Below are 12,373 nucleotides of genomic sequence, written 5' to 3' on the forward strand. Positions count from 1 at the left end.
GCCCTTCAATCAATAACTGTGGAAATGCTTAAAGAACACTAAGTTGAAGAGAGCAGGCCAAATTCCAGGGGGGACGTAGAGCTATAAGGAAGAAGATCTAACGGCAACAATTATTAACACAAGTCAAATTTTCTAAATATTTTTTTATAAATTGCTCCAAGGAGATCCATAAGACCTGTTACCTGAAATAATCAAAGATTGCCTTTTGATGTTACAACAGCAATTCTTAATACAAGTCATTTTCAATTCGAGGAATTCCGTGAAACGGAATAAATACATACTTACTTCTTACTTGTTGTCCATGTGCACTGGACCCGGTCATGGGCCGATCGTTTCCGATTCTCCTGGACTTAGGCTTAGATCCTCCAGCCAGAAAGCAAAGCCCAGTGTTTTCGTCTGTAAACTACGGGAGGCTACAGGGCGTAAATTCGTAGCAGAAAACTCATTTTTACCTTGTGGGTATCATAATTTTACAAAAGTTCCAAGATACACAAAATACGTCTAATGGCAATTTGCATCTGTTTTAAATTTTTCATGTAAATTTAAAACAAATACTTCACTGACTTTATCGGAAATGTTTAGAATTCGCCTTTATTCCGATTGGGAACTGAAATTTTGCATGAAGCATATCACAGCACTAAATTCCCTCCCTCTGCCCATACGTGTTATAATTGAACGATCCATAAAATTTTATTGCTGACTGCACCCCAAATTGGACTGACACAATAGTGTGCACACACCTTCAAAGTGTGATTACAGCGTAGGGATACGTCGGATCAAATTGAGGTCTTCGGTGCACTTATTCCTTGTAAATGGAGGAATAAGTGCACCGAAGACGTCGAGACGATCCGAGGCAAATGTGCACTTTTATCACACTTTTTAGGCGTACCAAAAAAAGTGTGATAGTCCAATTTGGGATGTAGTCTGCAATACCTATAGTTGGTAGTGGTTGGTGCAAGTGATTTATTAGCAAAAACTTAAATAAACAATGGTTTTTACATTTTTCCTAGCAAATTTAAGTGGAAAACCACCGATTAACGTCGAAAGCGCAAAACACCATTTCGCGACCGTCACCGCAATAGAGTTAAGAAACTATAGAGGACGAATGTCGCTGCTGTTCCCTTTGTTCTCGTTCGGAAACATGTCGGGTATCTATCTGTCAAACTGCATACTTTTTCGCTTTGACACTTATAGCCCGGCCTATCTCCACCAGCAAGAGATGTTTCGACAGCGACGCCAGCGACATTCGTCCTCTATAGTTTATTAACTCTATTGTCACCGCCGACGTCCGATCCGACAGTTGTTTTTGATCGATATCTTTATTCACAGCGAAGTCACCGAAAACACTTCTCGCACTTAACTGTAATGCTAAAACTGTGAAAAATCTAAATCAATAGGAAGCAATCAGTGAAGTACTAGATTGAAAGTAGTGAGCTGGATTTTTGTATGGTGAGATGATCAATTCTCCGTTTCTGCAATGAAATGGTGCAAACAACGTGGGTTATATGATTTCTTGCCTAATTTAATGCTGTTTGAGTAAAGCTTTGGGTAACTGTGTTGTTGAAGTTGCAAGAAATAAATAATACAACAACACATTTACCCAAACGTTTGCTCAAACAGCATTAAATTAGGCAAGAAATCATATAACCCACGTTGTTTGCACCGTTTCATTGCAGAAACGGAGAATTGATCATCTCACCATACAAAAATCCAGCTCACTACTTTCAATCTAGTACTTCACTGATTGCTTCCTATAGGAAGCAATCAGTGAAGTACTAGATTGAAAGTAGTGAGCTGGATTTTTGTATGGTGAGATGATCAGTTCTCCATTTCTGCAATGAAATGGTGCAAACAGCATGGGTTATATGGATTCTTGCCTAATTTAATGCTGTTTGAGCAAAAGTTTGGGTAACTGTGTTGTTGAAGTTGCAAGAAATAAATAATACAACAACACAGTTACTCAAACTTTTGCTCAAATAGCATCAAATTAGTCAAGAAATCATTTAACCCATGGTGTTTGTACCATTTTATTACAGATATAGAGAACTGATCATCTCACCATACAAAAATCCAGCTCACTACTTTCAATCTAGTACTTCACTGATTGATTCCTATTCCGACTTCGCGACGACTCCGTGAACCGACGACGATGGTTAAAAACAAACTGATGCAAGATGATTTTGCTCACACACACTTGAGTGTAGTTGATTCTGTACGGAAACTGTTTGTACATTCCATACAGTACTTTGTGCGTGCCGGTGCGTGCACCATCATTCGCAGTTTGTTCGAGTTCCATAGTCGAGCAGTTCAGTGGTGGATCTTTGTATCCACATTCTATTTTTGTTACGCATGTACAGGGGATGGCCAAAATGTTTGGGATAGGCAACTTTTTTTTCTCTCACAAAAAAGTTCAGCATGCTATATCTTTTCATAGAGCGCATCAAAAAATCTCAAATTTTGACTGTTTGTCAACCTATTATATGTGCATCATTGGTACAAATTTGGGCTTGATTGATTAATATTTCGCGAAGTTAGAACCGTTCGGGTAAAACACCTTTTTTTAGACAACGCATTTTTGAGCTGTCATATCTCGGAAACCAGTAAACCGAATTGAATGAAATTTTGAACGTACACTAACAATATGTAAATGCTTCACAAACTATTAAAACATAGATACTTTTTAAACGTTGAAAAAAGTTATCATGGATTGACACTTTTTGGACTTTTCTTGAAAAAAATGTATTTTTTTTTTACATTAATGTGAACAAATTTTAGTGTTGATATCCAAAGATTTTCCACTTCTGTTCTCAAATTATCTCTAATCAGATATATTAGAGCCTATTAAGATTGAAGGAAGAACACATTTAATAATTTTTGTGTGGTATTGTAAATTTTACTTATTTTCCTCTATATGGGTAAAAATTTCAACCCGATATAACTTAATTCGCCGTGAGAAAATATTACATTTTATAACGTCGTATTGAGTATCAATATATTCTTGATAAACGTTAAAAAATTCATTCAATTTGGTTCACTGGTTTCCGAGTTATGACAGCTCAAAAATGAGTTGTCTAAAAAATAGTGTTCTACGCGAACGGTTCTAACTTCGCGAAAAATTAATCAATCAAGCCCAAATTTGTACCAATGATGCACACATAATATATTGACAAACAGTCAAAATTTGAGATTTTTTGATGCACTCTATGAAAAGTTACAGCATGTTGAATTTTTTGTGGGAGAAAAAAAGTTGCCTATCCCAAACATTTTGGCCATCCCCTGTATGCGATAACCGAGCATGTGCGCTTGCGCACCATCCAACGTGCACGTTTTGCGCCTATGCCGTGCACGTTTGGTGCACAAAACGCCGTGCACTAAAACGCTCCTAAATCCCAGTTTTGGGTGTAGGCCCAAACATGGCATAATTAGTACGATAGTGATTAGTAGAAAAAATGCTGCGATTCCGTAATTGACGAGTAGGTGCATAAAAATTCAATTTTGATAAAATTTCCTGTGAATCAACTCGGTTGGATACGACGTCATTTATAAATGAAATATGGCGAATTTTCGACGTTCTTTTAATGTTTGGATATCTAACAGCTTGCACCGTGCTTCATAAGGTGGCACAGGCTGCTCACATCTCCAACCTAGTTTGCGAAGAGCGAATAATAACAACTGTTTATGCAATGCAGTATCATAATTTCAATTTTATATCACTCATTTCAGTATTATAATGACCTATTTTTCCGGACCAGTACATTATGCAACTGAAATGAGTTGCATAATGAAAAATAGTTGCATATTGTTCATTATGCAACTCATTATGAACATTATGCAACTCAAATGAGTTGCATTATGAAAAAATCATAGCATAAAATTTTGTATGGAACTCATTGCAAAACTCAATTTTTTCAGCACTTTTCGTATTTATCCAACTCGGCAAGCCTCGTTGGATAAATGTACGACTCGTGCTGAAAAAATCAACTTTTTGCAACTCGTCACATAAATAACTATTTTGAACAGATTCTATTCGGCTGACGTGATTATCTGAAAATGGCGACCATACTATACAACAATATTCTAGTATTGAACGAACATAGGAAATATATAATGCTTTTATTGTGTATGAGTCGTGGAAATTGTAACTAAAACGTTTTATGCAATTCAGTATAATAATTTACATTTTATATAACTCATTTTGGTATCATAATGGCCAATTTTTCCGATCTGGCTCATTATGCAACTGAAATGAGTTGCATAATGAGAAATAGTTGTATAATGTTCATAATGCAACTCATTTGAGTTGCATTATGAACATTATGCAACTCAAATGGGTTGCATTATGAAAAAATCATTGCATAAAATTTTGTATGGAACTCGTTGCAAAACTCGATTTTTTCAGCACTCTTCGTATTTATCCAACTCGGCAAGCCTCGTTGGATAAATGTACGACTCGTGCTGAAAAAATCAACTTTTTGCAACTCGTTGCAAAACCCAAGCATCTTATAGTGGTTTCGGTGCGCGGCGTCACGAACACTAATGTAAATCTACTGGTTGAAAATATGCCCATTTGATTTTGCCGGGAACAGCTGATTTTTGTTTACTATTTTCAACCAGTAACTCAGGTAGTGTTTGTGTAATGCAACGTGTACGTACACACAATACCACTAAAAGCAGAAATCACTATTGGCCTTGTATTATTGATTGTATTATAATGATCTATAAATGTCACTTTAGAATCTACTAGTACACCACGGTCTCTTATTCTTTCACATTTTTGTACTGGTTGACGTCCCAACAAAACTGTTGTGTTTGGCGAGTTTAACTTCCTGCTAATGGAAATGGAGTTACATTTTTTAACATTAAGTTTCAATAGGCTTTTCTGACACCATGTGTAAAATACATTTATTTCATTTTGGAATAACCTAAAATCTTCATTGTTTCTTATTTCGAAGTACAGTTTCATGTCGTCAGCATATATGAGAATATTAGTCTTACTAAGTATAAAAGAGACATCATTGACATACAAGATAAACAAAAGTGGGCCTAAATGAGATCCTTGCGGAACTCCTAAAGTTACATGTATTGGACTTGATTTAGCACTTTTGAATTTAACTATTTGTTGACGATTCGTGAGGTATGATTCTGTTGAAAAATAGGGTATGTGTTCCATCAGTAATCTCACGCTCCCATTTTCATCTCATTCGAAAACAAGCGATTACGGCACCGATTGATTCCGTTCTTTTTGTTTTCATGGGTGCTCACTTCTAACAAAAAATACAAAAATAAGAAACAAATCATACAGCGCTTCAATCCTCTGTTTTTCGTAGGATGAAAATGGGAGCCACATGCTTAACAAGGGAACCAATACCCTATGAGGTGGTAAGTGGATGCCCGGACCGTCCGACCTAAACTTCTTGTAATTATTACTGTGGAAATCTCCACCAGACGTAATCATTACAAGTGCCTTTCTAGGCAACCAAGGTGGACATCAACGATCCAAGAATGGAACAAATATTGTGGAAACCTCCACCAGAAATATTTGTCCCAGGACCCTTTGGAACACGAGAGTTCTTTCAGAGAGAAAAACTCTCTACAAAAATGTGTTCTTTCTCAAGAACGTATATTTAACTTACCAAATGTAAGCTGGCATAACAGCGTGAGCGCCTGAATGGATTAATCGATCTGCACGCAAAAACGCCTTCGCTCAAAAATGTGTTCGGCCTGCACATTTTTAGTAAACATCCATGCCGCACATGACTGTGTTGGAGACAAACATTTTTTTAAATTGCTCGTACGCTCACATGAGCATGTATTTTGCAATAATTTCGACATGGTAACCTCACTGGGTTTATAAACCACCTTCAAATACCGAAAAATATTGATATTTTGCAAAAATGTGAGCGTATGAGCAATTTTAAAAAATGTGTGTTTCCAACACAGTCCCTGTGCGGCATGGGCGCTACTCAAAAATGAGAGCTTTCGTTTTAGAGAGTGAAAGCTGCATCAGCCATGCCCTGCCACTAAATGCATGACGACCTAACTACTCTATCGATGCATAAGCCTGGGGCCTGTAGCATAATGAAAATTTTACTAATAATATTAGTCTTGTAGCTTGTAACTTATAATTTTCTGTTGCATAAAAATACTACAAGTACAAGTTACAAGTCCAATACTACAAGTCGGTTGGACTAATATTATTAGTAGAATTTACAAGTGTATGTTGCATAAACAAACTACAAGTATAAAATATTAGCTATGACTTGTACTTTTAATTACAAGTCTCAAAGGTCTTGTAAAATAATTTACAAGTTAGATTTAAAGTATTGCAGAAGTCATATTTAGTTTTGAATATATCGATTTACCATTTTGATGAACTCAAAAGATATTATTTATCTAACATGTCAACCTTAATTCCAGTTTTCAACGATTAAGATTGGCAGTATGTATTCGAAACTCATTGAAGACAAAATTGCGTTGATGTACACTTTGTATCTAAAATATAATTTCTGCTGAGTCTCTCAAGTTCTTCAAAATTTCTACAATACCCATCTTTAATTGGAGGTTCTTGGTAAAGTTATATATTATGGTCACTGCATAAGAGCAACATTAACGGCAGCTACTATTCGAGCAACCCGCGCAGCGCTACCATTTTGACTTAACCACCCTTTTCCACACCGGTAGCAATCAAATTAGTCGCCCTGGTTCGTATCGGGAGGGCTGTCATATTTCCATAACATTTTTAGCAGCGCAACTGTTCCGCTACTATATTTGGTCACCCACCCATAGCGCTACTATTTTGCGAGCGCATCCAGCAGCGACCGGTAAAGTTTACTGCAATGATGGAGGGCTGCCAAACGGGCTATAGAAGCGCACCGTTAAAGGTGCTCTAAGCACAGGTAAAGTTGCAGCTGCGAAATAAATTTGAATCAATTGCTTGTATTGCGCATCATTAAGCTAATCAAGAGCTACAATATAGGGTAAAAACACTTCGCCCCCCTAAAATTCTGCTCTAATCTTCGCCACTTCATACATAAAAAATGGAATTTGTATGGAGAGGGCGAAGACTAGAACAGTGGCGAAGTCTAGTGCTTTTACCCTACATACACTAACTCGAATCGAGTTGCGACATATAAAAGTAGGTAAAAGCTCATTTTTTGCATCCCAGATTACTTTGGATTTTAACAAGAAGCAAAATACATGGTGCTAAATCTTTAAGGTACACCGGGGCAAGTTGAAACGGGTGGGGCAAGATGAAACACGAAGTTTTAAAATAGATTTCAATACAATTTGGAAATTTAGCCTTCGCTAAAAGATGGTTTGAATTAAAAACTATGTGTTATGGCGATTGAACTGTTTATCATCATTAGAAAACATCATGATAACCCGCTGTTTCATCTTGCCCCACCCGTTTCAACTTGCCCCGGTGTACCTTATACATTGTTTTTCAACCAGTACTATTAAATCTTTGGGACATTTTACTAAAAATCTAGGTACTTGCGGCCGAAAATTATCCAAACAGCACATGCTTTTCTTCATCTATTGTATAGAGAATGCAAAACTTCGGAAAAAAAAGAAGTTATTTCCGGATGTTACGCGGAAAATGCAGAATATAAACAAACATCAACTGCCATTTCAAATTAATAGTGAACTGTCGGATGAATTTTGACAGGTAAATGAACCAAAACAACTTGTATTTTCATGGTCACTAATATTACAAGTGCTAATAATATTAGTGGAAAATTGAGCCTTTATGCAACACAAATTATTAGCACTTGTAATATTAGTACTTGTAACTTGTAACTTGTAGCTAATATTATTAGCCCGATTATGCTACAGGGCCCTGGTCGCACATCAGTGCATTTGTGTGCGTGAGCACTCCTAACACTCCCGCCATCTCTCTGACAGTTGGCTTTTTAACTCCTGTAAACAACCCGGGCCACGTACAGTCACTATATACACAGTCTGGCGGACTGTCACTTTCGACCGGAGCCAATCGAGCATGGCGTCACGGTGTAGCATTTATCGGTGTGGACACTATGACGTCATGCTCGATTGGCTCCGGTCGAAAGTGACAGTCCGCCAGACTGTGTATATAGTGACTGTAGGGCCACGTGGTCACTGCCAGCATGGCACTGACAGCATTTTCCTACACTGAGAGTAAAATGGTTTTGAAATTAAGAAATGCTAATTTCAACACTTCTCCTCATTTCTTCAATTTCAAACTATTTAACATTTCTTGAAACTTGAGCCCTCAATGGTTTCTTCTATTTACTCACTTTAAAATAAATATGCCAGCATGAGCTTTTGCTCTCTTTACAATTCTTGAATATAAATATTCCTTACATCTATGTGTTTTGTTCTTCTGTGTTACCTACATTATATTATTTTCCATGGCCGCTGCACACTCAGCAATCAGCTCTCTTCGGTTGAAGTTAGTTCGACAAAATTGCTTCGTTGCACTCCAGGTTCCCAAGCCAGGTTTCACTACCTCCGGAAATGGAGTGCCTTTCGTCCACATTGCTGCCATAGTCAGCATCGGCATATCCTGCCAACGGTTTGGTATCCTTGTCTCGATGGTATGCAACACCAAACGTTTTGGCGCCCTGATGACAACGAAGGCTGAGAAATGTGGTGTTCACGAGGATCATTCTGAAATTGACTTGAGATATTTAAAGTAAAACAAGTATCTGTTCTTATCTTTGAAACCAGATATCCCTGTAAAGCTCTGTGTGCTGTAAGCTTTGAACGGATTGCTTCGTAAAAATTCACGGCCGAACCTCTGTTAAAATCTATCCACGAACCTAGGTTGTCATCTTTCGATGAAGCTCGGTTGTCTACCAAAGAACCGCCTTTTGGCGAACCTTTTTCACCTTTTCGTGAAGCATCGACTTCCGACGGACAACCTTGCCGTGAATCTTTACTACTTTCTGGTAAACCATCATCTATTGATGAACCTCTACTTCCTTCTGGTGAACCAAAATCATCTACCGATGAACCATCGACATCATCCGTCGATGAACCTCCATCATCATCTATCGATGAACCATCGACATCATCCGTCGATGAACCTCCATCATCATCTATCGATGAACCTCCATCACCTTCTGGTGAACCAAAATCATCTATCGGTGAACCATCGACATCATCCGTCGATGAACCTACATCACCTTCTGGTGAACCAAAATCATCTATCGATGAACCTCCATAATCATCTATCGATGAACCTCTATCATCATCTATCGATGAACCTTTATAATCATCTATCGATGAACAATCGACATCATCCGTCGATGAACCTACATCATCTATCGATGAACCATCGACATTGACCGTCGATGAACCTACATCACCTTCTGGTGACCCAAAATCATCTATCGATGAACCTCCATAATCATCTATCGATGAACCATCGACATCATCCGTCGATGAACCTTCTGGTAAACCATAATCACCTAACGATGAGCGTCTATTATCATCTATCGATGAACCTTCATCACCTTCTGGTGAACCATAATCATCTAACGATGAACCTCCAAAATCAGCTATTTGTGGACCAACATCGCCTTCTGGCAAACCAACATCACCTTCTGGAGAACCAACATCATCTAACGATGAACCTATATAATCATCTACCAATGAACTATCATCTTCTGATGAACAGCTGCGACGTATTGCTTCCTTTGTTATTTCACCTTTCGATGAATTCAAATCTCTCGAAGCTTCACTTTCATGAGAAATATCTTCCCCTGATTCCATGGTGAAGTTGGATGGAGTACACACTGACATGGCGACCGGTAGTTCCCAAAAGGGCTCACCGCAGATTCTCTGTTTCTTAACCTGCTCCTCATCATGCCGAATTTGATTACCATCCTTCAACTGATTAAGCCAGGGATGACCGGCTCGTTGTCGTTTCGCTCCGACACGATTCTGCGTGTCTGTGTCCATAAGACTGAATGGCACACGCATCATGCAATCATAACTTTCGTTGGTAGTGAGGGCTACGTCACACTGCTGGTGATACTTTGAAGTGTTTGTCGTCACATGGGCTGTCTCCTGTGGTTTATGCCAATACTCATCGCAAAAACGGCGTATGTGAGCAAGTTTGCCACACTCGTGGCACCTCAGCATTTTGCGATGTTGCTGCTGCTTTGGATTCGCTTCCTTCCACCAACCATTCGTCATTTTATAAGCCACTGGTTGCTGATCAACTGATTCGGATACACTGATGTCAGCATCAATGAATATGCGCTGAACCTGAAGCAAAGCCATATTCATCAGGTCGTCTTTTCTCATAACTGCAAGAGCTCCCAAAATATGACTGAACTTTTCAGGAATAGCAGCCAAAAGGGTATTGATTTGTTCTTGGCGAGAAACTTGTTCTTCCATCAGATTAAGCTGCCGGACCAAGTCTTCATGTGTCGAAAATAATTCTTTTAGAGTATTGAATTTTCTGTTTTTAAGTAAGTAAAGCTGTGATCGCAGCCCAAGCATTGCATTCACACCTTTGGGCAAATATACTTCATCAAGTGTATCAATCACATCTTTGGCATATTCACAGTTCAAAACATGCCCCATGGGTTCATCATTCAAGCACAACATCAAGTCATTAACAACTTGAAAATCATCTTTAAGTCGCTTAGCCATTTTTGCCTTTCGATGGTTCTCTGCTTGTGGAGAAGCATTGATACCAGGCGAAGCATATTCCTCCTCCAACGGAGTTCTCTCAAAGACATAAAGTAAGTCATCTAGTCTGAAATAATTTTCTATACGCTTTTTCCAAAAAGGATAACGTTTGTCATCTCCATTGAATGTTGGTAGAATCGTACTTCTCAGTCTGTTGTCCATTATGCAAACCTGTTCAACAACATTCCTTACAGTAGGTCAAAATACTTACGGATATCTCCGCCCGACGTAATAACCTCCTAAACATTCAACTATCTCAATAAACCATCTTGCACAATACAGTGCCCATGCGGAATTCTCCACCAGATACCAAATATCAAAATATTTCTCACACACATATCTTCACCAGGGTAAATTGGTTAAAATGCTCACGCGGATATCTCCGCCAGAATAAATCGATCAAAAATTATCATGCGGATATCTCCACCACAGTAAATTATTCAAAAGTTTCCATGCGGATAACTCCACCAGATTAAATCATTCAAAAATGTTCATGCGGATATCTCCACCAGAGTAAATTATTCAAAAACTGTTTTCCAGGCACACGTTGCCTGGGCCCATAACCTGTTGAAAAATATGAGGTGGTAAGTGGATGCCCGGACCGTCCGACCTAAACTTCTTGTAATTATTACTGTGGAAATCTCCACCAGACGTAATCATTACAAGTGCCTTTCTAGGCAACCAAGGTGGACATCAACGATCCAAGAATGGAACAAATATTGTGGAAACCTCCACCAGAAATATTTGTCCCAGGACCCTTTGGAACACGAGAGTTCTTTCAGAGAGAAAAACTCTACAAAAATGTGTTCTTTCTCAAGAACGTATATTTAACTTACCAAATGTAAGCTGGCATAACAGCGTGAGCGCTGAATGGATTAATCGATCTGAAAGCTACATCAGCCATGCCCTGCCACTAAATGCATGACGACCTAACTACTCTATCGATGCATAAGCCTGGTCGCACATCAGTGCATTTGTGCGCGTGAGCACTCCTAACACTCCCGCCATCTCTCTGACAGTTGGCTTTTTAACTCCTGTAAACAACCCGGGCCACGTGGTCACTGCCAGCATGGCTCTGACAGCATTTTCCTACACTGAGAGTAAAATGGTTTTGAAATTAAGAAATGCTAATTTCAACAGATTCAACCCATTTAAGAAGACATGGTTCGAACCCTATTTTTCCAATTTAAAGAGTAGCATGGGTATATCGATACGGTCAAAAGCTTTACTGAAATCTGTATAGATAGCCTCTACGTAGTTCCCATTATCCATGGCATTCAATGAGTAGTTAATGAATTCCACCAGATTTGTACTGGTGGAACGCCCTTTGAAGAGGCCATGTTGATTATGAGTTATCCTGTTTTTGATTTGCTGAAATAAATTTCCATTAATTATTGCTTCGAACAATTTGGGAATGCATGAAATAATAGCGATACCTCGGTAGTTACGCACGTCAGATTTCTTGCCGCTTTGGAATATGGCAATCTAAAGTTGACTATTTTGTATGGAAAACCGGCTTTGGTGCAATTTTATTGTCCGATACTGTACACTCAGAAATAAAAGTATACACGGAATTACTATTATTTATGCATTTTGTATCCGCATCTATCTCACTCTCTTTCTGTTTTCATGCTATCTGCCGTTTGGCCTGGGTTGAAGAGTAGTGTTTCGTCAACCCAGGCGAAGCACC

General features: G+C 38.6%; 1 protein-coding gene across 1 annotated transcript; it reads right to left on the minus strand.

The window, feature by feature from the left end:
• Positions 1–8,083: 8,083 nt before the first annotated feature.
• On the minus strand, positions 8,084–11,723 carry LOC134287103 (uncharacterized). Its single transcript, XM_062848797.1, has 2 exons — positions 9,069–11,723; positions 8,084–9,020 (listed from the first exon to the last, which is right to left on the minus strand). The coding sequence occupies exons 1-2, from the start codon at positions 10,843–10,845 to the stop codon at positions 8,530–8,532; spliced, it is 2,268 nt and encodes a 755-aa protein (XP_062704781.1). The 5' UTR covers positions 10,846–11,723; the 3' UTR covers positions 8,084–8,529.
• Positions 11,724–12,373: the final 650 nt, after the last annotated feature.

The sequence above is a fragment of the Aedes albopictus genome, chromosome 2, assembly GCF_035046485.1.
Source record: "Aedes albopictus strain Foshan chromosome 2, AalbF5, whole genome shotgun sequence".
Classification (NCBI taxonomy): domain Eukaryota; kingdom Metazoa; phylum Arthropoda; class Insecta; order Diptera; family Culicidae; genus Aedes; species Aedes albopictus.